General features: G+C 49.9%; 11 protein-coding genes across 11 annotated transcripts; 4 read left to right on the top strand and 7 right to left on the bottom strand.

Moving 5' to 3' along the window:
• Window positions 1–282: 282 nt before the first annotated feature.
• On the bottom strand, window positions 283–1,084 carry nctA (negative cofactor 2 transcription regulator complex subunit BUR6; the record flags this gene model as incomplete). The annotated part of the gene is made up of 2 exons (XM_056712936.1): window positions 283–539; window positions 616–1,084. 2 exons carry the CDS (start codon window positions 1,082–1,084, stop codon window positions 283–285), a joined length of 726 nt encoding a protein of 241 aa, XP_056566651.1.
• Window positions 1,085–1,845: 761 nt separating this feature from the next.
• N7489_007185 (RING finger protein) lies at window positions 1,846–4,705 on the top strand (the record flags this gene model as incomplete). The annotated part of the gene is made up of 6 exons (XM_056712935.1): window positions 1,846–1,886; window positions 1,945–2,054; window positions 2,117–2,511; window positions 2,567–2,810; window positions 2,867–3,647; window positions 3,706–4,705. 6 exons carry the CDS (start codon window positions 1,846–1,848, stop codon window positions 4,703–4,705), a joined length of 2,571 nt encoding a protein of 856 aa, XP_056566650.1.
• A 1,443-nt stretch (window positions 4,706–6,148) lies between these two features.
• On the bottom strand, window positions 6,149–7,138 carry N7489_007184 (uncharacterized protein; the record flags this gene model as incomplete). Its single annotated transcript, XM_056712934.1, has 1 exon — window positions 6,149–7,138. The coding sequence occupies one exon, from the start codon at window positions 7,136–7,138 to the stop codon at window positions 6,149–6,151; it is 990 nt and encodes a 329-aa protein (XP_056566649.1).
• A 1,245-nt stretch (window positions 7,139–8,383) lies between these two features.
• N7489_007183 (RTA1 domain-containing protein) lies at window positions 8,384–9,121 on the top strand (the record flags this gene model as incomplete). The annotated part of the gene is made up of 1 exon (XM_056712933.1): window positions 8,384–9,121. The coding sequence occupies one exon, from the start codon at window positions 8,384–8,386 to the stop codon at window positions 9,119–9,121; it is 738 nt and encodes a 245-aa protein (XP_056566648.1).
• Window positions 9,122–10,054: 933 nt separating this feature from the next.
• On the bottom strand, window positions 10,055–10,351 carry N7489_007182 (uncharacterized protein; the record flags this gene model as incomplete). The annotated part of the gene is made up of 1 exon (XM_056712932.1): window positions 10,055–10,351. The coding sequence occupies one exon, from the start codon at window positions 10,349–10,351 to the stop codon at window positions 10,055–10,057; it is 297 nt and encodes a 98-aa protein (XP_056566647.1).
• A 1,898-nt stretch (window positions 10,352–12,249) lies between these two features.
• On the bottom strand, window positions 12,250–14,471 carry N7489_007181 (coronin; the record flags this gene model as incomplete). Its single annotated transcript, XM_056712931.1, has 9 exons — window positions 12,250–12,429; window positions 12,488–13,214; window positions 13,268–13,729; window positions 13,783–13,886; window positions 13,938–13,986; window positions 14,040–14,182; window positions 14,251–14,310; window positions 14,360–14,388; window positions 14,438–14,471. The coding sequence occupies 9 exons, from the start codon at window positions 14,469–14,471 to the stop codon at window positions 12,250–12,252; spliced, it is 1,788 nt and encodes a 595-aa protein (XP_056566646.1).
• A 635-nt stretch (window positions 14,472–15,106) lies between these two features.
• Window positions 15,107–18,066, top strand: N7489_007180 (putative kinesin family protein (KlpA); the record flags this gene model as incomplete). Its single annotated transcript, XM_056712930.1, has 5 exons — window positions 15,107–15,124; window positions 15,191–15,701; window positions 16,083–16,214; window positions 16,271–17,835; window positions 17,890–18,066. 5 exons carry the CDS (start codon window positions 15,107–15,109, stop codon window positions 18,064–18,066), a joined length of 2,403 nt encoding a protein of 800 aa, XP_056566645.1.
• A 272-nt stretch (window positions 18,067–18,338) lies between these two features.
• On the bottom strand, window positions 18,339–19,274 carry N7489_007179 (alpha/beta fold hydrolase; the record flags this gene model as incomplete). Its single annotated transcript, XM_056712929.1, has 1 exon — window positions 18,339–19,274. One exon carries the CDS (start codon window positions 19,272–19,274, stop codon window positions 18,339–18,341), a length of 936 nt encoding a protein of 311 aa, XP_056566644.1.
• A 177-nt stretch (window positions 19,275–19,451) lies between these two features.
• On the bottom strand, window positions 19,452–21,087 carry N7489_007178 (translation initiation factor eIF-2B subunit family protein; the record flags this gene model as incomplete). Its single annotated transcript, XM_056712928.1, has 2 exons — window positions 19,452–20,910; window positions 20,972–21,087. The coding sequence occupies 2 exons, from the start codon at window positions 21,085–21,087 to the stop codon at window positions 19,452–19,454; spliced, it is 1,575 nt and encodes a 524-aa protein (XP_056566643.1).
• A 312-nt stretch (window positions 21,088–21,399) lies between these two features.
• On the top strand, window positions 21,400–21,980 carry N7489_007177 (GFA family protein; the record flags this gene model as incomplete). Its single annotated transcript, XM_056712927.1, has 4 exons — window positions 21,400–21,507; window positions 21,564–21,725; window positions 21,777–21,897; window positions 21,943–21,980. 4 exons carry the CDS (start codon window positions 21,400–21,402, stop codon window positions 21,978–21,980), a joined length of 429 nt encoding a protein of 142 aa, XP_056566642.1.
• An 86-nt stretch (window positions 21,981–22,066) lies between these two features.
• On the bottom strand, window positions 22,067–22,786 carry N7489_007176 (phosphoribulokinase/uridine kinase family protein; the record flags this gene model as incomplete). The annotated part of the gene is made up of 1 exon (XM_056712926.1): window positions 22,067–22,786. The coding sequence occupies one exon, from the start codon at window positions 22,784–22,786 to the stop codon at window positions 22,067–22,069; it is 720 nt and encodes a 239-aa protein (XP_056566641.1).
• Window positions 22,787–23,361: the final 575 nt, after the last annotated feature.

The raw sequence follows: 23,361 nt of genomic DNA, 5'->3' as shown, positions 1-23,361 counted from the left end.
ATGCTAAATGCGCGTTCGAGATTTATACAATTACAGCCATGCACATTCAAGTTCCGACAAAGAAAGATGCCAATCCAGGTCCTGTTCGTTGAATAAAAAGACCGTGCGCGTACGGGGGCTCGAGTCATTCGAGCCCCAAAACCCAAAGATATTCACAGATAAATGCGCTCCCAGATCTGCCTCCCACTATTTGAACGCCTAAAAGAAAAGAACCCCCAATGGATTTATGCGCCTAATACCCCATCCCATCTAACACGTCGTCAAATCATTTACGGGTCAACCTCAATCACTCTCATCCTTTGGTCGCCGCCCGCCACGCTTACGGCGACCCTCATTCTGATCACTTCCGTCGTCATCGTGTTTCCGGCCAGCGGGTTGATCGGGGACCTTGGCGATGATATCGGCCAGGAAGTCGAGCACCTCATCCTTAGCGACGGCCTGTTTGAGATGGGAGGCCGTGACGCGCTTTGAGTTGCGATCCTTTGCTTCTTGTGCGGCCTTAGTGACGAGAGAGATCATGAAGAGTTCGAGAGCCTTGGCTATATGAAATTGTCTGGTTAGTATATTTTGCAAAGCATGACTACACGCAAAGGGCAGCGCAGATGAAGTACGTACACACAGCAATCGGTGTCACTTGAGCAACCTTGCCGACATCCTCGTCGGCCTGCATGATGCGCTTGATGCGCGCCACAGGAAATTTGGTCTTTACTTCTATCCCCGCACTTGGAGGTGCCGGTGGCATCTCTTCCTCGATCTCCGGCGCAACAGTGGGGACTGGCGCCATTGCGATGGGTTCCGGGATTGATTGGATTATTTCGGGCATGGGTTGAATTGCTTCAGGCATAGGTTCGGGGATGGGGGCGTGTTCAGACTGAGCAAGACGGCTTGAACGACGGGCCATGTCCGAGTCTGGCTGATATGGTGGAACGTATTGCTGCGATACGCGACTTGGATTTGGGTGTTGGTACGGTTGGTATGAGTTGAAGAAAGGTGATGTGTAAGAGGTAGTGGGACTCGCAAGCGCGTGTTGATGAGGAGGAAGAGAGAGATCAGGAGAGCGAGGCCGATAATTGTCCTCTGTCATGGTCAAGAAAAAAAAAATTAATAAAAATAAAATTAAGTGGAATCGCGAAAAAAAAAAGTAGGTGGCCCAAGCTCCCTGGAGAGGAGAATCCAACGACCGAGTCGGGCGCCGCTGTCCTTTTTAAATTCCGTCGTGGTTTTTTTGGTAATGTCTTTACCGGGTTTGACTGTTTTGGTCTGTTTTTTTTAATGAAAATCAACATTTTCGGCCATTTTTCATCTTCTTCCCTTTGTTATATCTCACTCTTCACTTTTTTCATACCCTTTTTTCTAAATTTTATTTTACATTTCGGTCTGACCTTTCTCTCCCTTGTTTACCTTGTACATACTTACTCTCTTCTCTTTGTCCTATACTCAACTTCTCAATACATTGAATTGTACATCGTAGGTGGCAATCTCCTTGCCCCTCTAGGCACCCGTAGAACACCAAATACCCGATGACGATAAATCCAAAAACGTCGAGTTGAAACAGATGAAACCGTCAGAGTATCGCTGTTCTTCTGTGAACGCCCAAAAATAACTTGATCTAATCTGAGGGTCTCATCACATCAACAATGCGCTTTGTTTGGGTGCTCCACGTCATCTATTAGTTCCAGATGCCTCTTACTTCTCTCTGACATGTAACTTCGGCGAAATAGTTTTTCCGACCAGATTCAACCTTGGAAAGCATCAACCTCTACATTACCTACCGGACATTGAAGCCATGTCAACGAAGCTCTTTGCCTAGTCAGGGTCATCTAATATTTCCAGCCATCTCCAGCCATGGCGGTGGCGGATGTCCCCGGTCTCATGGACATTGCCAGGTACGGAGTACTCGACATACCAATAAAAAAATAACTCATGATGCTAATAATTCTGCAGTACCCTGGTCCAAGATGAGATCCCCTTCAAGCTACGATGTGCCATATGCAATAAGCTGGCAGTGAATGCATTTCGTCTCCCTTGTTGTGATCAGTCCATCTGTGAGACCTGTACGTTGGAAACCATGTTTCGCACCTGTCAAAAATAGTAGCTAATCTGATCTCTCTTCTAGGCCAAGCTTCCCTGTCCGACACATGCCCCGTCTGCACACATACCCCGGTCTCTCCCGATCTCTGCAAACCCAACAAGGCTCTCCGGACCACTCTAAAGGCTTTTCTGCGCACCGAAGAGAAGAAGCGGGAAAAAGACCGCCAATCTGCGGCGCCTCTAACGCCATCCAATACCACCCCTGCAGATACGAAAACAACAGTCCAGGAGGTAGCCCCTGATCAAAACGGGACTGAGTTAGTGACAGCGGTGGAGACCAAGGCACCTGTTACTCTGGATTCTACGGGGCCTACAGAACCAAAGCCTCAAGAGCCGGGGCTAGACATAGCTGGCCCGGACACCATTGGGGAAAGCATTCCAGAGCCAAGTGTCCCAGATTCGGCAATTCAGCCAGCTCAGGTCAGTTCCTATTGCCATCATATACCCTACTTTCCTAAACTGACTCTATGTACAGCCTGAGGCAGCTGGTGATCAACTCAACGGCACCGAACCGGCCCTTGAGTCCATGACTGAGGATGCCGCAGTTACCGAAACCCCTGTCAATGGAGAACCTGCTCCCCCGCTTGAGGATGTTCCTGGGGAATCCGGTACCAATTCGATGACCCCAAACATGGCCGGAAACTTCCCCGCGATGGGCTGGAACGGAATCGGCATGAATCCTTTCATGGCTGGCATGTTCAATTACCCGAATACGATAGGTAAGTCTAATGCTACTAAGCTTTACAATTTCAACATTGCTAATCTCTGTCCACAGGTATGCCCATGGGGATGGACCCGATGGCAAATCAAGGGATGTACGGAATGAACATGACTGGCATGGGCATGAACACTGGGATGAACTACAACGGGGGCATGTATGGATCCTTAGGATGGGACGCATCGCAACAGAACAACAATATGTGGCAAGGCGGCCAGAATAAATTCAATCCAAATGCTTTCGCAAATGGCACGGGTCCTCCTTATGGAGGAGCATTTGGCGGGTCTAATATGTCTGCTTACCCTCCTCACTCAGACTATCAGTCCGGCTACTATGGCGGTTATGGTCGTGGTGGATACCGAGGTCGCGGCCGTGGCCAATTTCATGGCTCCGGTCGAGGTGGCTTCGGACCCATGCAAGGTCATTACCGTCAGGGTGCTAACGCAGGCTATCCCAACCAGAACCCAATCATGGCTAATGGTCCCAACGGTACTCCAATGGATACTCAAGGTAATATCCAAGCAAATGACACTGGTGCAGGATCAGGTGAAACTGGACCCGGTGTGCCGGGTAATGCAGATGATATCCCGACAGACACCACAGACCAACCCCAAGGAATTCCCACCATTGACAGTCTTGATAATGTACCAACTGGCCCTGGATATGGTCATATGAGTAATGGGTATGGCCAGTACAGATATGGCCGGTATGGACAAGAACCGGGGCCAGGCGTCGAAGGCGCTCCAGCCGCTCCGCGTGCCATGCGGCAGGGGCTACCCAACACCAGTGTGCTACGACAGCGTGGCTTCCAGATTCAAGGCCAAGCCAGTATTTCTTGGTGAGACCTTCCTCTTTTATCTCTTCTTTTGGCTGGCATAAATTCTAACGACCAGCAGTGAACCCACTGAGGACAATCGCGCAAGGGCCACGTCCAACGCCCTATCCCAGCGTGCGCAGTCTCGATCTCGATCTCCGTCACAGATTCCAGCTTCCCGCCCCCGTTCACCATCTGTTCATGGCACTGAAGACGACCGCGACAGTCGGCGGGGTGCAGAAATGAAACGCCTAGATCGGGTTGACGAGCTACAATCTGATGCCCGCCACTCTCGCTCTCCATCCCGCACATCCTCTCGTCGGTCCTCGCGGCGCCGGCATCACGACAGTGATCGGGAGCGAGATATAAGAAACAACCACCGTTCACAACGCTCCCGGCGTCATCGCAGCCGTACCCGCAGCCCAAGTCGAAACCGCGATGTCCATCCCTCTAGTCGCCTAGAAAGGATCTCCGAGAAAAATGGGTCAAGCGGCAGGACCAAAGCGTCCTCCGAAGCACCAGAGTCGCGTGATCTGGCAAGTCGAATCAGCAGCACCTACCGCTCCACGAAGGACAGAGGCAGCCGCCGTGAAGAGGACAGATCACGGGAACAGGACAGAGATCTCCGACGCCGAGACCGTGAACGCGACCGCGACCGTCGTGGCAGAGACCGTGATTCCGATCGCGAACGTCGCCGTGATGGCGACCGCGATAAAGACAGGACTTCAGAGCGCGACCGAGATCGACCAAGAGAGCGTGACCGTGAACGTGAACGTGATCGTGTTCGCGATCGTAAGCGCTCTCGCCGCGATCGATCCCCATCCGCCGCCGACCATCCTCAAGCCCGTCGTTTGAAACGTGGCGATGAGGACCGTAGCCGAGACACAAACGAAGCCTCAGCTAAGAGGGCCGAGCCCGATAAAGACCCTTACACGCTTGAGCGCGAAGCACGCAATAAGGAGCGCCTCGAGCGTGAGCAACAGCACCGTGACAAGGCCAAGTCTGGCCGCCGCCGTGACAGCCGGCAGGACCGTGTGGTGGCGGGCCGTCGCATTAACTACAGGTACGAAGATGAACTCTGAGTTTGGAGTTTGTTTTTACCTCCGGAGAAAATCATGGGACATGGCGTCAATGGTTGCTTTTTCACTTCTTGCATGTTGTTATTTTCCCTGAGCTTGTATGTGAGCCTACTCAGCAGTAGATATGGGATTTGTGTAGGCTATTTGAAATGGCTTCTTATGGATAGAGACAGCGGAACTCCAAATGAAAATGAATTTCAATTCTGATCTCCCTTGTTTCAATAGTTCCTCGTATGATGAAGGTAAAAGAGCAACTAAAATTATCGTCTCTAGAATGGTCTTAGTTGCCACTATATATCTACATATACACCGGATTTTAGGCCGCGCGACATGGCTTTCCCTTTCCGCTTTAGTGCTCACCCCTAGCCGCCTTTTGATCACTGAGTAAAACTGAGCACGCCCCTGAGTATTACATAATCATAAGACCCGCTCACTGAGCATCACATGATTATTACATAAGCCGGATGAACTCGCTCACTGAGCGTGACCTGAGCACTCTGATTTGCTCACTGAGGAGCCTGATCCCCCTCACTGAGCGTGACCTGGGTACTCCGACTTGCTCACTGGGCACGACGTTTGCGTCGCCGGCGGGACCGGTATCACCTACGTCCTCCCCGTTCTACTAGATCTTACCCGCTAGTAACACTCACCAGACCGCAAGGTCGAGCTTATCTAGGCGGTCCGCCACACGGCGAATACGGAGTGGGTTGCGGCAGAGCTAGATCTCTTATAGAAAGCGCGGAAGACTTTGAATCTCGAGATTCGTATTTTCGCTACCTAGGACGCGGGGAGCAAGACGCCCTCGGAGAATTCGGATTCCGAAAACTGTAATCTAGAGGTCCCGAAGATCTAGGAGAAGGACGTGTAGGTCTCGTCTTCTAAGTCGGTTTCTACGTGCTATAGGTGTGATAAGCCTATAGCTGTAGAGCGTCTCGGCGGCGGTTCGGATGATATCAATAGATATCCTGATCTTCCGCAGTTGGTTAGTGATTTCTTGGCTGAGACGGTGCGTGGCCCGACCAGTGTCTTTGCTAGTGGGCCTGGTGGTATGATTAGTGACTTGCGGGATATCGCTGCTTCTTGTAACTCTGCTGGGAAGGTCTGGAAGGGGTAGGAGAAGTTTGATGTTCGACTTATCTGTGATGATCGGTTGGAGTGGTGAACGGGAAGGACTTGTATATATTGCCCAGGTGGCTGTATTACGAGTATATAATCATCAGCAGTTATGGTTTCAATGTACATATTTATCACAAATCCTATAGATCATATCTACCAACAGAAATATCGGAGTACAAAATAATATAGTGGGTTCTGTCAACGACATGTAAGGCTCTCGCTCCGAATACCTTGAATGCGTATTGAAGGATGAAGTTGGTCCGGTGTCTATGGGAATCATGAACAGGTAAATCCACAAACATTCCATGCAATGTGAAACTGCACGGTTTATTAGAGGCTTTGAAGTATGCTGTGCCTCGGATATTCAAGCCAATAATCCCACTCCGAGCCAAGAAACTCAGAAATAATTCTTATCATATATACCCCTGCATCCCCGATCTGCCAAAGGTGTTTCCCATGCTGCAGCAGCGCTGCATAGTAAGCCAGTATGACCAAAGCCTCCAGCCTCCTCTCTACCAATAAAGCCGTAAACTCCGGTGGTCCCAGCATCGGCCATGTGCAGAGCATATGGTATCTGTTCCCCTGTTCCTCCTCCGAGAACACAGCATCAAACCCAACCTGAAGGAACCTAATCACGAGCTGACAGGCTTTCTTATCCTCCGGTCCTAGACTTTCTGCTTGATCAACCAACTCACTGACTCTTTGACAGTCGTTTCCTCTCGGCGACCGCGATGTAAACGACGCGCTCCATGAAATGATGGGTTCGAGTTCCGACTGCATCAACTGCATCTTCGCCGTCATAGCAATGGTATGTATACCCCTGTGCATTTCGACAAACTGCACGTAAGTGGTCATGAATTCGTCAAGGCCATTTTCTGGTGTCCGTTTCGCCAGCGTGTCGGTAAGTAGGTGGTGACCCAGGATCGATGAGAATAGTAGTATAGCAACGCAGTTAGACTGGTTTATTTCTGTCCAGGCGGCATTGGATATCGAGACTGCGCGAGTTTGCAGTGTGACAGCTTGGTGTAGATAAGAAGCCGAATGCTCGGGTTTCAGAAAGGCCAGATGACGTGCGGAGAATGCGAGCAGCTGGTACATGAGGTATGGTGACTCTAGGCCTTCTTTGAGGCCGAGGGTGAGTTCGGGGTTAGAGACTTCATTTTTGGCGCCGTGAGTGAGAATTAGAAGCTCTTTATCGGTGACCAAGTGGACGAGAAGTTCCATATGCTTGAGGTTGATATCCTCTTCAAAGGCTTGATCAGGTTGGCTACGGACACTTGCGTTTTCAGTCGAGTCTGGATTGATTAGTGAGGCTGTCATTAACCTTGGAAAGTGGCGGCATTAGGCAGAGTCACGGTACCTTGGCTCACTGTGTTCCCTGGGCTTGTTGACACCTCACGAGGAAAATTGGCTGTCGAATGAGCTTTTGGTATTACTTGATTTAAATAGCTGCATTCTCTCCCGGACGAGGTACAAAGCGAGCATATCGGACGACCTTCGTCGCACTGGGTGTTTGCACAGACCCTTGATCAGTCATGTCAGTAGACGCTTCATCCGGGGGGGGCATTACCTTAGTATGTCGTCGTTTACTATTTCAGAATGGTCAGTCTAATTTAAGATAGGATGCTAGATCTATTGGGGGGGGTCCATTCACCATTGTAGACAACCTGTCCGGGATTTCTTATGGCCGCGACGGAGCATATGGCGGGGCTGTGCAAGCAGCAAAACACGCGTATCACAGCCAACCAAACAACGTCAGTCCAGCAGGGTAAAGCCAAAATGTAGCAGAAATACAGGTATTTGTCGAAAGTCAAGGTTGAATACATGGATTTAGAGGGTGTTTTTACAGAAAGTCAGGTGACTGTACACCATACAGTGTAGTAGTAGTAGTAATCATGTCTGTTGGAATTGTTTTTGTCATTTTAGTTACGGAGTTTAGTACTCCGAAAGGGTACCATACATCGTCATACCACAGATTTATATCAATATTCGTCAAATCAGATGGTATGAGCGCTTGTCCAGGGTTGTGGCCGAAGGGTCCCGGGGTTATACGGTGATTATGTAACACGCGTGTTAGCTAACACGCGTGTTCGGCTTCTTCCGAGGTCCATTCCTATACTCGACCTACTAGTTTAGGCGATATTTATAGAACCTAAGCAGTCTACTGCGTTTCTGGGGCTCAAATCTGCCAACCGGAGGCATAGAGTGCCGTAGCTCTAGGCTATATAGGAAATATTTAAAGAAGTTGGCCCCTCTCGTCTTTCAATTATCATGTTGCCACTTGACCTGCTATCTTGAGCGAACTTCTACATTTTCCTTCCATTTCGACCACCAGCTTAGCTGACTGCGTGATGCCAATTCTTGAAACGTACGAAGGGGTCTATTTATGGCACTATGTACCTAACCTGCCCCTCGCCATCACTTTTACTGCTCTGTTCTGTCTTGCAACAACAGCCCACATCTGGAAGCTGCATATGACAAAGATGTGGTCGAACCTTCCTTTTGTTCTGGGTGGGATCTGTAGGCCTCAGCCCAAAATATATTTCGCGGCCTCTCACTAACCCCATGAACTTTTTAGTGGAGATTATCGGCTACGTCTTTCGAGCGGTATCGACATACTCCACGGGTGAACTGGTACCGTATATTATGCAAGATATTTTCCTGGTCTTACCCCCGGTCTTCTTCGCCGCAACACTTTACATGACATACTCCCATGTCGTCATAGCCATCCACGGCGAACCTTTTTCGCCCATTTCCATGCGCTGGGCCACCCGACTCTTCGTCACGGGAGATATTGTGTGCCTATTGATTCAAGGCAATGCTGCTGGCCTGCTCGCCAAGCCAGAAACCACCAAGACGGGCGACTACATCATCATCGCGGGACTAATTTTGCAAATCTTCATATTTGTCTATTTCTTGATATGCTGTCTGCTGTTCAACATGAGATTCCGAGTGCAAGTTGGTGAGACTGAAGCCACAGCCCATGTCCCATGGCAGGCATGTCTTAATATGCTATATGTCACATCGATGGCTATCTTAGCGCGGAATATTTTCCGGGTGGTCGAGTTTGCCATGCAGTCGGTAGATGACGCCGGCTATCTCGTTACCCACGAGTGGCCGCTGTACGCATTTGATGGCGCGTTGATGTTGTTGGTGATGGTCGTGTTCTTTTTCTGGTACCCAAGTCAACTTCATACTAAGTCTAGAGACTCGATGGTAGAGCTCACGACCAGTGGGACTCCATTCGCGGGGAATGATCAACGGCCTTGCAGCAAGGGCTCTTCTCATGGTGGGCATCTTTGAATTGGAAATTCGAATACAGCGCTATAGTCGACTCTAGATATAAGACCTGCAAAAAGCTTCACTTTTGCTCCCTACTTGTTTCCGATGTTTGCCTTGTATATAGCAAAGAGAATATAGATACGGGCAGAGCAGATAGTGTACAAAGTGTACAAAGTGTACATAGTGTAGAAGTGAAGAAATTTAGCCCGGGTGTGACATGCGGTCTTCAAAGGTCAGAATAAACAAGGGTGCCCTCACGACACCGGGCCACGTTTCCGGGGTCGTTCTCGCGTGGCATCCAGGGCTTGTCGACGCGCCTCTATACGAGTTGCTCGACAGGGACAATTATATCAAAAATACGCGCGAAAAGTAAATTTGTTGGTTGTAAGAGCTACCTATCTATCCTCTATAATTTAACATCTCCCGACCCCGGGGTCAGATATATTCCTTCACTCTACCCACCGCTGGCTAGGACCCAGGGAAGATTATTGTCATTATTGCGCTCCATCGCCAGCTCGAGTGGTCTACTCTTGCGAGTCGGCGGGGCCAGCGTTTCACCGCGCAACCAGAATGACACCCAAGGCGAATGTGATAAGCGAGCTTTGCAAGTGGATCAGTGTTCTTTCTACCGATATATCATATAGGCCGACATCTTATAGGCAAGGAGCCAGCATCTGTGCAATTTTAATCTGAGAAGTGGAAGATGACCTTACTTATTGAGATAGATACATAAACGCCCTCGTCGCACCTTTATCACGACAGTATCCTAACCTTGGTATTCGTTGAGTAAACGTCTTGGCGGCACTAAACCTTGCACACCCGCTTGCTCTTCCGCGTCTCATTGGACTTGACCGGCGAAGATTGATGACACGCTCCGGGACGTAGCCGTTTGAGCCAAGCTTGCCGAACCATTTCTTTGGTGGCGGCCTCATCCTAGCTTTGCTCACCGTCATCCTAGTTTTTGTCGATTTTGTCGTTGTCATTCTGGCCGAAGATTTCCGAAGAAGTCCACCAGGCTGACTCAGGACCCTGACACTGCTGCTGGCGCAGTCGGAGGGTGATACGGCTTTTTTGACGTGATGGACTAATGTGGATCTCTCCAGTGGTGGCTCTTTCACTTAATCGGCGTGAATGGCCGAGAACTCTCCTCTTCCTCTTGGTCGATGTAGATTGCACATTGGTCGGATGGCCTAGGAGGCTAAGCCTCTCCGGGATGATCTGCCGCGTTCGCCTGCGAGAAATCTGCGCCATTGGAGCTGATCAAGGGGAGTGGATTTGGCAAATTTATACGGTGGATCTTAAGAGGTATTTATTGTACTGGTGCTACAGTTAGACAGTCTTTGCCTCATATTTCGAGGCGATAGAAGCTACCCTCAGTTTTGCCCAAGCGCCACCACCAAAATACCTGTGCTTGGTTTTATTGCACCACCCTGCAATATCATCGTGATTGAGACACCGAAAAGCTTAGTATACATCGTAGTCGGCCGCTAGCCTCATTTTGAGATATGAGGACCGGTAATACTTACTCGATTCTAACGGGTGACGGTGAAGTGCCAGGCTATTTTTGACCTTCACGTTAGCATGCACTACTTTAATACAAAGTATTCTCTCATTACAGACCTCTTAAACCTGGTAGCGGGGGGACCCAGTACGCCTCGTTACTGGCAGCTTTGGGTGAGAAAGTAACCCGGGCTATGAAAATGAACGTCCGTCAGTTACATGGAGACCATACGGAGCTTCGGGGCGGTGATTTCTTTTTTCAAGTAAACAACCGTCAATATGTTTATTGTGCTTTATAAACAGGGGTGGTTATTACCCTGATCCTGGATCGTGCGAAGAAATCACCAGTACGCAAATTGTGAGTATCCGCGATAAACGGCAACAGCCCATTGCGGCAACAGGATAGATCGTATCAAGTATGTATATAGATCACGCTAGGCCGGTCAATCGATCGCCAAAAGGGCCCCTTAGAATGGCGATCTCAAGCAATGAGAAGCGTGGCTTCCGGTTGGAATCCAGTTTCTTTACGTCTCGCACGGCGCCGTTCCTTTACTAAATCGCAAGTCTGCTGTTTTATGCCTATGATCTAGGATTAGAAAGGGACGCTGTACACGCTGGGACGGAGTATAAAGTGAACGAGAAAGAGACAGTGAACTATGGGTTTCTATAATCGACTATTCTCGGGGGAGTATCGCTGTATTTATAGCTTGACTAGATATTAGATACCTCGAGGAAATCATCCTAGCCATCTATTTAGTGCGTTATTATCTTCTAGCGGCCATCTTATAAAATACACTTGCTAATACAGGGGCAATCGACAAAAAGGATGGATTGTTTAAAAAGGCTTTTAGTTGCTAGCGCTAGCATCACGGAATAGATGGGTGAAAACTGATCCACTTGTCACGTGATGGATTCGGCCTTTTTTCTCGGGCGGCAAGATAAGAATGTCTGTGCGCTCACTGAGCGCAGTCCGAGTACTCAGTGAGTAAGACCTGAGTGCTGACTGAGCATACCCTGAGCGCTCACTGAGCGAACCTGAGTGCTCACTAAGCAGTCACCCTGTACTGTAAAATACTCAGTGAGCAGGACCCTGAGCACCCTCATAAAGCGGCGGCACCCCGATCGGGAAATTCGTATCCGCGGCCTAAAATCTGGTACATACAGGTACATATGTAGGTATAACTATACGTGTAAGGTTAAACGCAAGCTACCTGTATGATTGCCACAAATATATTGTTCTAGCCATGTTCTATTGAATCCATTTGCGTATTTTCTCGCCAAGGAGTCTTATTAGGAGCTTGCTGTCTTTTCTCTTCTACTCGGATGAAATATGTAGTACTCAGCCTACAACATCAATGCCTAGGCGGAAGGCTGGTCCCATTCACTACGTACCTTAAGACTACATAGTTATATAGCTGCATGTACTCTGGCTATCGAATGAACATAATATCCAAATTTTGATTTCAATGGGCAAATGTATTGACAATCCCGCTAAAAAGAAACAAAAAGACTTATCCACACACTGCACCGCCTCATATACGTCAAACACCGTATGATTCCACTCCGGAGCATAATATCAAAACAATGAATGTACCTAGATAATATTTGACCAACCTAGCCTCCAGAGACCGAAATTAGGACCAAATTATTTAGTTCAGCTTGCTCTTCAATGCCTCAATCTCGGCAGTCAGCGTTTGCATTTGCTGTGCCTGGGTTGCAATCGTCTTCGTCTGTTCGGCAATCAGATTCTTAATATCTTCAATGTCGTTCTTGGGGATGGAAGTGGTGGGAGAAGGGGCCTCGCTAGTGGTTGAAGGGACAGTAGAGGACTAGGATAGTTAGCAGATGGCACAACCTGACAAATCTGAATGGGGAGCGGGAACTAACCACTAGGGTGGGTTCAGGCTTTGCCTCGACCTGCTTTGCCTCGGCCTCCTTTGGCCTCAACGGGCTGCTGACACGGGGCGAAGCATACTCAGCAGCGGCAGGGCGAGTGGGACGCTCGACTGGCTTGGGAACTTCCTCGAAGCTCGAGTCATCACCGTCTGATACGTTAGCTTCCTCCTCACCATCGGCAAACTTGTTCACCATGGCGGCCATTGAAGCACCCTGTTCTTTCATCGAGGGGGCAGGGCGCGCAGCGGGAGTAGGTTCAGAGACAGGCTCGGGGGCAGCCTTTGGAGACGCAGGCTCAGGGGCCTTGGGTGCTTCGGCGGGCTTGGGCGTAGGGGCATCCATGGAGCCGGTCGGCTTTTCCTCCACTCCAGATACCTCCTTAATGCCCTCGCCATCGAATAGGCTGGCCATGGAAATCTTGGGAGGAATTGCCTCCTTGCCACCCAGCCATTCGGACGAAGACATGGCAGGGGTCACTCCGGTAGTGGGAGGGTAGATGTCGTCTTGGAAGTTCTCGGACCGGCGGGGCACGATGAATGAGACGGGCTCAATGTATTGATCGTTGACGGTCTTATAGGCACGAGCGACTTCGTTCTCATGCATGTTCACGCCACGCTTGGGCATGAAAGCAACTCCTCGCTGTGGGTCGGCAGACTTGTGCTCAGACAGGAACTCGAACTTATCGTTCTCAAGCTCAAAGTATCGGATATTGCCGTCACTACTGGTTATCAGTAATTGCGAAAACACAAGGGTTGAATCATGGACACTCACCCTCGTCCAGCCAGGTAGAGCATGTTAGTTCCGTCATCCCAGAAAGGCATGCACACGCCAGAAATGGAATCCAAGGTCTTGAAACCGTTGATGGGCTCCCGCACGGCACGGATATCCCAGAGCGCCAGCTGGCGGTCGCTCATCTTGGAGAAACCGGTAGTCGCAATGCGATCACGCTCTCCCAGCCACACGGCGCGGCTGTTCTTGGCACCGGTGTGGCCGTTGGTCTCGTGAGCCGGACGTTCCTGTCGTACATCCCAGATGCGGAGTTTTTTGTCGCGCGAGGTAGTGACCAACAGGGAGCCGTTGGCACTCCACGACTGCGACTGCACAATATCACCAATGTTCAGCGTGAGCTTCGGTGCGCCAGCTTCAATATCCCAGATCTTCACGGTATAGTCGCCCGAGGCCGTTGCCAGCACGTTTTCTGCCGCGGGGTTGAAGAGCACGTGGCCAATCTTCCTACAGGGAGGGGTAAGCATGAGGGGATAACGGGTTTGATCAAGGATTCGTACTTAGGATGGCCACTGAGTTTACCAACAGGCGCGAGATCCTTGATGTCGTCGGCATCGGCCTCAGGTCGTACGGTGAAGTTCTCCGGAACCCGCCAGAGCAAAACCTGGAATCGGTCAGTCGCAATGCTAATAGCTGTTGTTTGGTCGCACTATACCTTGCCATCATCGGATCCCGAGGCAATCAGGTCGTCATTGAAAGGGTTCCTGTAGGGTTTCAGTGAGCTGCGGCATGAGCGTTCTATATTCGAATTGCTTACCAGTCGGTGTCCAAAACGACAGCAGTGTGGCCTCGACACAATGGGATGCGCTCAGGGAGCTTGCCCCGTTCCTCAAGAGGAATAATCGCAAAAGCTCCGCCACCACCTGCTTCCCAATTGACCGCAATATGTTTCGGGTTGACCTAGATGCACCGTAAGACCGGGTTCGCCAGTGAAACGTCAGGGGTGATGCGGAAGGCGAGACACACACCTTAAGAAGGTTGGTATCCCAGGCGTTTCGGGAGACTCGAAGGTTATCGTAACATTGATCCTGCAAAAGTCAGAATAGGAGACCGGTGGTTATAGGAGGTAGCCTTTACCTTTCTCGTCGATCGCCCGAAGACGTGGCCTGTAAGGGTCAGCGGGGAGGCGCATTTTGGATTATAGATGTAACTCACGGTATTTCGAGGAACGAACAAAACGCCCGGACATGATTACCAAGAGTTCAAACGAAGAGAGAGAGCAAACAGGAAAAAAAAATAGAGTAAAGGAAAAGGAGTAGGTGAAAGAGATGTTGGAGAAGCTCAAGCAACGGGGTTACTGGGGCCGCTGTTTCGGGAATCCGAGTGGAGGCAAAGGCCCCACGAAGTGCGAACTAATTTCGGAACAACTGCAAAAGGAGTCAACAAAGAACAGGATTGAATGTTCCAGGGTCATTGTACAATCTGACGCTTTTTCTGTTCTTCTATCGCTACGAACATTGAAGGCTTTCATCTTTTGGTCTTGGAACGATCACGTGCTGTTTTCAAATACTTACTCGGTAATACGAATACGACAGGTTAATGACATTGCCGGATCTGGCCTAGCGCCAGACATCTGGCTGAGTCATCAATTCTTTGTTTACTTTGCATTTCGTCCCTCCAGAAACCAGTTTGCGCTCATTTGATGCTCCTACTTCCAAGATTACTGCCCCGACCATCCATTGGTATGTCTCATCCCAACTCGTTTCCTCCCAACTCGCTGACTTTCAGTCCTAGTGGCCAACACAGACAGTGGCTGGACGTGAGCTCCTCCTTCTCGCCCGGATACTCTATTCGCCGGTAACTTGGCGGTCAACAAATCCCAATATGGAGGGTGAAAGCACTGTAAACACCCCCACTTTGAGTTTCAGTTGCATCGGAGTATATGGGAACATAACTAACCATCTTCAGACCCGAACCAGGTCGTCCACTCGGACGCGCCTACCACAGGCCGGCCTACGTGAGGCCAGCTCTGCGACAACCAACTCCCGCTCTGGCATCATGGCGCCAGGTACAATCGCAAACAAGGCTATGAGCATGTCGCGTATGGAAGAAGAACATGAGCCTTTGGCGCAACATGAACTGACATCGCCGGAAGCAACCCGCCCGAAAACCGCAAACCCGGAAACGAAGAGACCTGGATCCGTCACTAGACAGCCTAGCACCACGACCAGGATGCATACCCGGGGAAACTCGTACTCGTCTTCGACCATGTCTCGCCCGACCGCACCTACGACTCGCGCAGCTAATGGCTCCTTTTCCTCAACCGTCGGCCCCGGTACGCGCCCAGCAACGGCTATGTCCCGGCATCAATCGTCCTTCAACGGCCGTAGACCAGTCGGTGCCTCGATTCCGCGCGCAGCGAGCGCTTTAGATACCCATATGGAGGACGCCTCTCCCAGTGTGCTAGGAAAACGAAAGGGTATGCCACAATTTCCCTTATCTCCCAGTCGTATCCCTTCTTGCCCCGTTGGAACCGAGTCCCCCGGATTGGATGAAGGTTGGAATGGGGCCGATGAATTGGCAGCGCTCTCTCTGTCTGAGAAACCTGTCTCTTTTCCAAATCCTTCCAACCTAGCAACTATCCCCGTGTTGCCCAGTACCCCATTTCGGAATGTTTCCACTGTTACCACCCCAAAGTCGGCCGGATATACGCAGTCTTCCTAATCCCCTTCTTTTTTTACCGCCCCTACTGCACCCTCCAGAACCCCATCACATTCCCATCGGCGCATTGTCAACAAAACTTCCCACCCCGCTTTTTTGACCAAGGGTTCTTCGATCAGAAATTTTGACAATGTCACAGGCCCGGAATGGGATCAAGCGTCTCGCGAAAAGAGCATGGAGGGATTGATGCAGACTATTATGGCCCAGGTAAATCAACAAGGTCAAGCAAGCTCTGGTCTCAAGGACACGGTTGAATTGTACAAGTCAAGAAGTAAGCTGAGTTTGATGAAGGCTATGTTTGAAACGGAACCTAATCCTTTCGTCTAGTCAATGAGCTCGAAGCCTCCCGGGATGAGTTGAAGGAACTCAATATTACCCAGCGCGTGGAATTAGACTCGCTGCGAAACCAATTGTACGCGGCAGAGCAGGCGCGTAAAGAATTCACGCGGGAACATGAAATCGCCATGGATGATCTTTGCCAGCGCCATCGCATTGAATTGGATTCACTTCAACAACAAAGCAGCAGAGAAATTGCCACAGTCACTGACCGACACCAAGAGGAGGTTCGCGACCTGAAACGCCGATTTGATCGTGAGATTGAAGACGAGAAGGCAGCGCGAGTAAGCGCGCTCGGCAAGTTGACTTCCCAATCTGCACTCGACATCCAGAAGTCCCAAATTGAATTGGAAAGGAAGGACCGCGAAATTACGACACTGCAGGATGGGCTACAGGCCCGCAAGGCGGACCTCGATCGCGAACGAAGAACTGTGCAAGAGCTCAAACTCAACCTGGACACCGCAAGCAGCAACAGCGTTACGCTAGAATCATCAATTCGTGCTCTCAAGGCACGCATTGAGTTCCTTGAAAGTGGACGGGAGGAGCAGTCTAAATCCTTTGAGCGGTGTAATCAGCAGATGATGGATGCTTTTGCTGAGACAGAGGCGATAAAGGAGAAGTTGCGCAGGGAAGAGACACTCCGACGCAAACTTCATAATCAGGTGCAAGAGCTCAAAGGCAACATTCGTGTGTTCTGCCGAGTTCGCCCCTCGCTCAACAGCGAACCTGCCTCCGATCTCACTCTTATGCAGTATCCTGATGAAGCCGAGGATGGAAAGGAGATTAATATCCTTGGCCCTGAAGAGAAGAGCAGTCTCGGAACAGTTAACCGTAAGAACAACACTTTCTCTTTTGATCGTGTATTCAATCCATCTGCACAGAACGCCGAGGTCTTTGATGAGATTAGCCAGCTTGTTCAGAGCGCCCTGGATGGCTACAATGTTTGCATTTTCTGTTATGGCCAGACTGGTAGTGGCAAGACACACACAATGTCCTCGGCCGACGGCATGATCCCTCGTGCTGTCCATCAGATTTATGAGACCGCACAAGGTCTGGAAGAGAAGGGTTGGCGGTACTCAATGGCCGGCAACTTTGTCGAAGTCTACAACGAAAACCTCAACGATCTCCTGGGCAACCCGGATGAGCTGGACAAGAAGAAGCATGAAATTCGCCATGATATGCAGCGGGGAAAAACTACCATCACCGACATTACAACTGTGAATCTGGATTCCCCCGAGATGGTTGAGTCTATTCTCAAGAATGCGGATGCCAACCGCTCAGTGGCAGCGACCAAGGCAAACGAGCGCTCATCGCGGTCCCACTCAGTGTTCATTCTCAAGCTCACCGGCCAGAACCACATCACTGGCGAACGCAGCGAAGGCACGTTAAATCTCGTTGACTTGGCAGGAAGCGAACGTCTGAGCCACAGTGGGGCGACCGGCGAGCGTCTGAAAGAGACCCAAAATATCAACCGCAGTCTCAGCTCTCTGGGCGATGTGATTTCAGCTCTCGGCCAAGGCAAAGAGGGAGGTCACATCCCATACCGGAACAGCAAGGTACGTTTCTCTGTATGGTTATTTTTCTTCGCTAGATACTAACTCGCTCTCTAGCTCACCTACCTCCTCCAGTTCTCCTTGGGTGGAAACTCCAAGACTCTCATGTTCGTTATGGTGAGCCCGCTCCAGGCACACATGTCGGAGACCTTGACCAGCTTGAAGTTCGCCACCAAAGTACACAACACCCACATTGGCACCGCAAAGCGACAGGCGCGTGTTCGTGACGCCTGATTATGATGATACCTCTTTTCCCTTTCTTGAATATATTTTGTTGGTTTTCTCTATGCGGGTAGGGGTCTTTGACGATCCTGTCCTCTACCCTGGCGTCTTGGTCGGATTCTTGATACTTTCTTTCCCTCCATTGTCGAAGCCTTTGGAGATATTCGTTTCCTGTCTTAGCGTGTGATTTACTGTATGGACAATGATACATTTGGTTTGATCAATGCACAGTAGCAAGCTCTCAACCCTTTTATCTGTTCTGTTTTTACATTGTGAGAGATATGCTATTCTTCGTTCTCGATGAATTTACGTATATCAAATATGGTCTCTTCCCTTTTCTCAATCCAGGGGAAATGCCCACATTCGCCGTAGGTAGTCAGCTGGGATTTTTGAATATCCTTCGCTGTCCGTTCCGCGATCCCTATCCCACAGATCATATCTTCGCGGCCGAATATGATGAGTGTTTCTGCCTGAACGTCACCAAGCCTATCCACCATTTGCATTGGATCCTGCAATTGCTTGTCACATCGACCCTGGGCTTGGTAGCACCAAACCGACAACTTGCGATCCCCAATATCACGCAGTAGCTCTGGTACATACTGCTGTGGATCAAAGAAGTACAAAGGCCACATGCCTCGAACCGACGTTGTAAATTCCTCATCGGATCCGGTTTGCCGATCCAGCACACTGTCCCAAGCATCTTGGTAACGGGGATCTATGCGCGTAGCTTCGAGCTGCAACAATCTCTTATCCTGAAATCCGACTAGCTGGTGGTCAAGGAGAACGAGCTTGCCAACACAACCGGGATACATCTCTGCATACCCTAGCGCGATCGCTCCCCCGTTGGAATGGCCCAGTAAAACCGGATATTGTTCCAGATGTAGGTGCTGTCGGAGATCCTCCAAGTCGGAGGCAAGATCGGGCATACTGCTCATCTGGGATGCCGGTGGTCTGGACGATCCATCCGTCCCACGAGGATGGAAGAAGACCACAGTATAGCCGTTGGTACTTGCGGTATTCGTGTGGATTCCTGGCCTCCATAAGTCTTGCAGTCCATTTTCAAGGTATTCAGATCCTAAGCCCCAGCCGGGGCATTGGACAACAATTATATTGTGTGGATCTTCCTTTTCGGTGGACGGACGATACACGATATATTCGAATATCAACTCTTTTGCCGGAACACTGAATGTGTGGATTCCCGTGTGCAGTACTCCTGACATTTGGAAACAAGGGATTGAGAAGCAGAATTCGATATGTGAATGCTATGCTAGGTCGAACATACTATCGAGGAATTTAGTCCATTCGGCATCAAACCGTGACGTCATTCGGAATAGCACGACTACCTAGCTACACAATGCGGTAGAAGCACAAGCTGGAACCGAGAAGGGGAACTCCAGCTAGAGTTGACCGAAGTATCTGTCGGCCTTCCGCTTTACCTGCTGGGCCTTCTCTTGAATAGCACTGGCGTCCAAAGTCCCTTCCTCACAGATGTAGGCATCTATGAGTTCAGCTGGAACCCATTCGAAGTATATATTCTTAACCCCGACCGCATAATTGGCGTTGTCTCGATCAGCGTCATTGCCCTCAGCAAGCATTTTAACACCTTTAATGCCGCTCTGCAGCCAGCAACCCACCAGCTCTTTAGGATCATTCTCTTCGTGGCTATGACTGCTCTCGGCGCCAGGCTCGGCTACCTTCTCCAGCTCACTCAGAACCAAGACTTTCGCAGCAGGACAAACATGTCTGGCACTCAGAACAGCTGGCAAAGATCCAGTTTTATTACTCACCGAGCCTGAGTCCGAGATCCGGTCTGCCCCGAGTAGGACGAAATCCACTTCCTTGCTGGCAAGGGCGGCAGATGCATCTGTGTACACAGTCAGTTGCAGATGTCGATCGGAAGACGAGGGAAATCTTGACTGAAAGGCAGAGAGAATGGAAGCTGCCATATTGACTCCTTCACAAAATGGACGGGATTCTAGTATCCTAAGGTCCAGGTTAGAAATCGGAAGGGATGCGAAGGACTCTAGGATGCTATCCCGAATAGTAGAGCTCGCCGAGAGGGTGAGGATAACAAGTGAGGGCGTAGGCTGTGATTGTGCTGTAGGCAGGAAGCTGCATTCAAGGTAGGCCCCAAAGGAACGTGTGATACGCTTGGGCATGTCTTTGCGCTTGTCCAAATGGTGGTCCAGCGAAGCCAATAGCCGTTCTGATTTGACATTACGGTCCAGAGTCTCGTGAACGATCTCTTCCATGTCCGCGAGCAGCCCTAGGAATGCGTTCAAGGTGGCTGCGCCCATGCTTTCTCGTCCATTTTTCCACAGGTGCCATGCAGCCATGCGAGCAGTTTCCCACCACTTCTCATCAATATCCTTGTTCATCTGCGCAATGACATCGCGGAAGGCCCTCAGCGCAATCGAGGTCAGCTCGTGCGATCCACTCTGGTGGTCTGCCTTCAGTAGTCTCAGGCCTGATATGAGTGCTGTGCTGGCGCCCTCGTTCATATCGCTTTCGAAACACACTCGTCGCAGGCTTTCCTTCAAACGTGGTACGCCGCCGAATTTCTCATCATCTTGGATTATATCGGGACTATACCACTCCCAGCTTTCATGCTCCCAGTCGATTTGAATACCACTCTCCCCACGACCACCTTCACCGCCGTCTTTGAGTCGGAATAGGAACGGAAAGACGGTCCATTGCCGGCCAATAGAAGGATCACAGAAGGTGTATGGCTTTCCTTTCCGCCAAAGATCAACATCTCGTGGGGTAAGAGTAGTCTCCTCTTTCAATTCGCGCCATGCCGCTGCCGCCGGTGTTTCGTGGCTCTCTATACTGCCTGAGATGGGAGCGAGGTGGTGCCTTTAGAAATCAGTAAATCTGGACGTGAGCAGTTGATAGAAGCAGGGCTTTGGATACATACTGATATGTGTTGACTTTCTCACTCCGCCGAAATAGAGCAACTTTCGTCTCTTCTGCATCTGTGACGAAAGAGGATACCACTGATCTCTGCTGGAATTCGGGATTGCTCTGGTTCATCTCGGGGGTATAAGGTCTGGAGACAGGGAGACAGGGAACGATAAAGATAAGCTCAAGGTTTCGGCCCCGGAGGATATCCGCACTACCGTCACCATCACATCATCCCCATCATCGCATCATCGCATTGACAAACAGGTCTGGATGAACTCATTTCTTGGTAAAATTAACTTTGGACGAATTTTCAAGAGAGGAAACTTGTCTTACTTTGTTTGACAAGCTAATTTAACGAGCCAGTTCGCTTCTGAATACTAGTGACGTCAACCTGGTATATCTCATCTGGGAAATATCAAATCCAAAGCTTCAACCTTCAACATGCACACTCTCACTGGGTCATGTATTTGCCACAATATCGAATACGAGCTGAAGCTCGCATCGATTAATGACGCGAGAACATCTATCTGCCATTGCCGTAACTGCAAGGTATACGCTTGAACAAACGGGACCATCATTTCACTGAAGCTGAAATAATCGAACAGAAAGCTTTCGGAACTAACTACGGCCTGACAGCCAAAGTACCAAAAGACACATTACATATCACGAAAGGCATCCCAAAAGAGCATGTTGCAGATAACGGATCTGGAGCTCTGATTCATCGAGAATTTTGTGAAAATTGTGGTAGCTTCATCCTAGAATATGGGGTATGTTAACCTCGTACAATAGCTACGCGGGTTTCCTAACAAAGAAATCAGGATGTTGCCAAAGACCGTTTTCGCTACATCTGTGTCGGATCGCTAGACGAACCTGAAGCATTACCCCCCAAGGGGGAGTTCTTCTGCAAGGATCGAGCGAGCTGGATGCCAGAGATTCCGAGTGAGTCTAGTATGCTGAAATAATGGTCCTTTTGAATTCTGACAGATATAGACCTATTCCACAAGCAGACGATAAGCGAGTGAGAGGTACCGAAATGGAGGAAGGTATGATCGGGTTTTCAACTACCTCGCCTGTCTATCCATATGCACACATAGTCTCAATATACACATCATATGCCTTCATCCACTGTCACGCTTTTCACAATCATATCTGGCTCTAGCAATTTATCTCGAATTGAAATCGCATTCAAGAAATCATTGCTGTCCACGCGGCGATATCCATCTTCCAGCGTCTTCTCAATACCTGCCCGTAGGTGGCGTTCAGCCAAGCGACTCCTTGCTTCCAGGGGATCAGAGTCGACAAAGATGCGATAATCGACAAGCTTAGAAATTTCACGCCAGCCGGGATCATCAAGAAGCAGATAATTTCCCTCGATGATAATGATCTCTGTATCCGGCGTGATAGAAATCCCATCCTCGACAGGGTCTTTCGCCTCGTGATCGAACGTCGGTGCTCGAATGACATCCGCTGACGACCAAGTTGCAGAACAAGGAGCTGCTAGCGGTGTCTCATCAGCCCAGGTGCGGAGGCGAGAGATAAAGGCTACAAAGCGGGTCACGTCGAACGTCCATGGGGCTCCACGACGTATATGTGCCTCTTTGGGGTCGGGCAGTTGATCCAAAGCAGCCCGAGAAAGATGAAAGCCATCCATAGAAAGCAGGGCAGAACGGTAAGTCGAGCTCCGATTCAACTGTTGCACTACTGCCTCGGCTGTGGTGGTCTTCCCTGACCCGGGGATGCCTGCAATGGCAACTAGGTAGCGCGGTTTGGGATGAGCATCGGCCTGGTTGCGGATAGCATCTGCCAGTCGCCGGTACTCGGATTCCATCTGTATGCTGAGGTTAGTTTAACTACTTTAAACGCCCAGATAGGATTTTACCTTGAATCAATCACACATGGGTGTATCTTATAGTGACGCAAACTGAAGTAGATGCGTCAACCACGGCTGGTGGCAATCAACGGATCATGCTGCACCAAAGGAAAATGGCAAATTTTAAAATCCAGGTATTCTTTGAACCGCCTGGTAAAAGCGCAGGGCCAAGTTATGTATGTGGTGGTGGAGCGGGTATCGGGTCACAGTGTTCCGAACACAGTAACTCTCTGTCTCTGTGTTGTGCCGCTGTTGTGCCGATCCGGTTTTCCTCCTGAATTAGGAGCTCTGCAAGTGTTGGGGTAAATCAAACAAAGATGGGAGAGTTGGAGGTGTTCATTCCCGAGGGCAACCCATTTTGATGCCAAAACCATTTCGGGGCACAATTCTCCGGTGTCACCCCCGTCTCGGACTTCTATGGACTTCAAAAGGACCCCATTTGATTTTGGTAAAACGAGACTGGAATCCAAACTCGACTCTTGAGATGTGACTTTATGAAGAAGAATAAATGCAAACACACAAAATGCAACATG

This window comes from Penicillium chrysogenum (genome assembly GCF_028827035.1).
Source record: "Penicillium chrysogenum strain IBT 35668 chromosome Unknown utg000004l_segment0_segment0, whole genome shotgun sequence".
Lineage (NCBI taxonomy): Eukaryota > Fungi > Ascomycota > Eurotiomycetes > Eurotiales > Aspergillaceae > Penicillium > Penicillium chrysogenum.
This window is presented reverse-complemented; position numbering and strand designations above follow the sequence as displayed.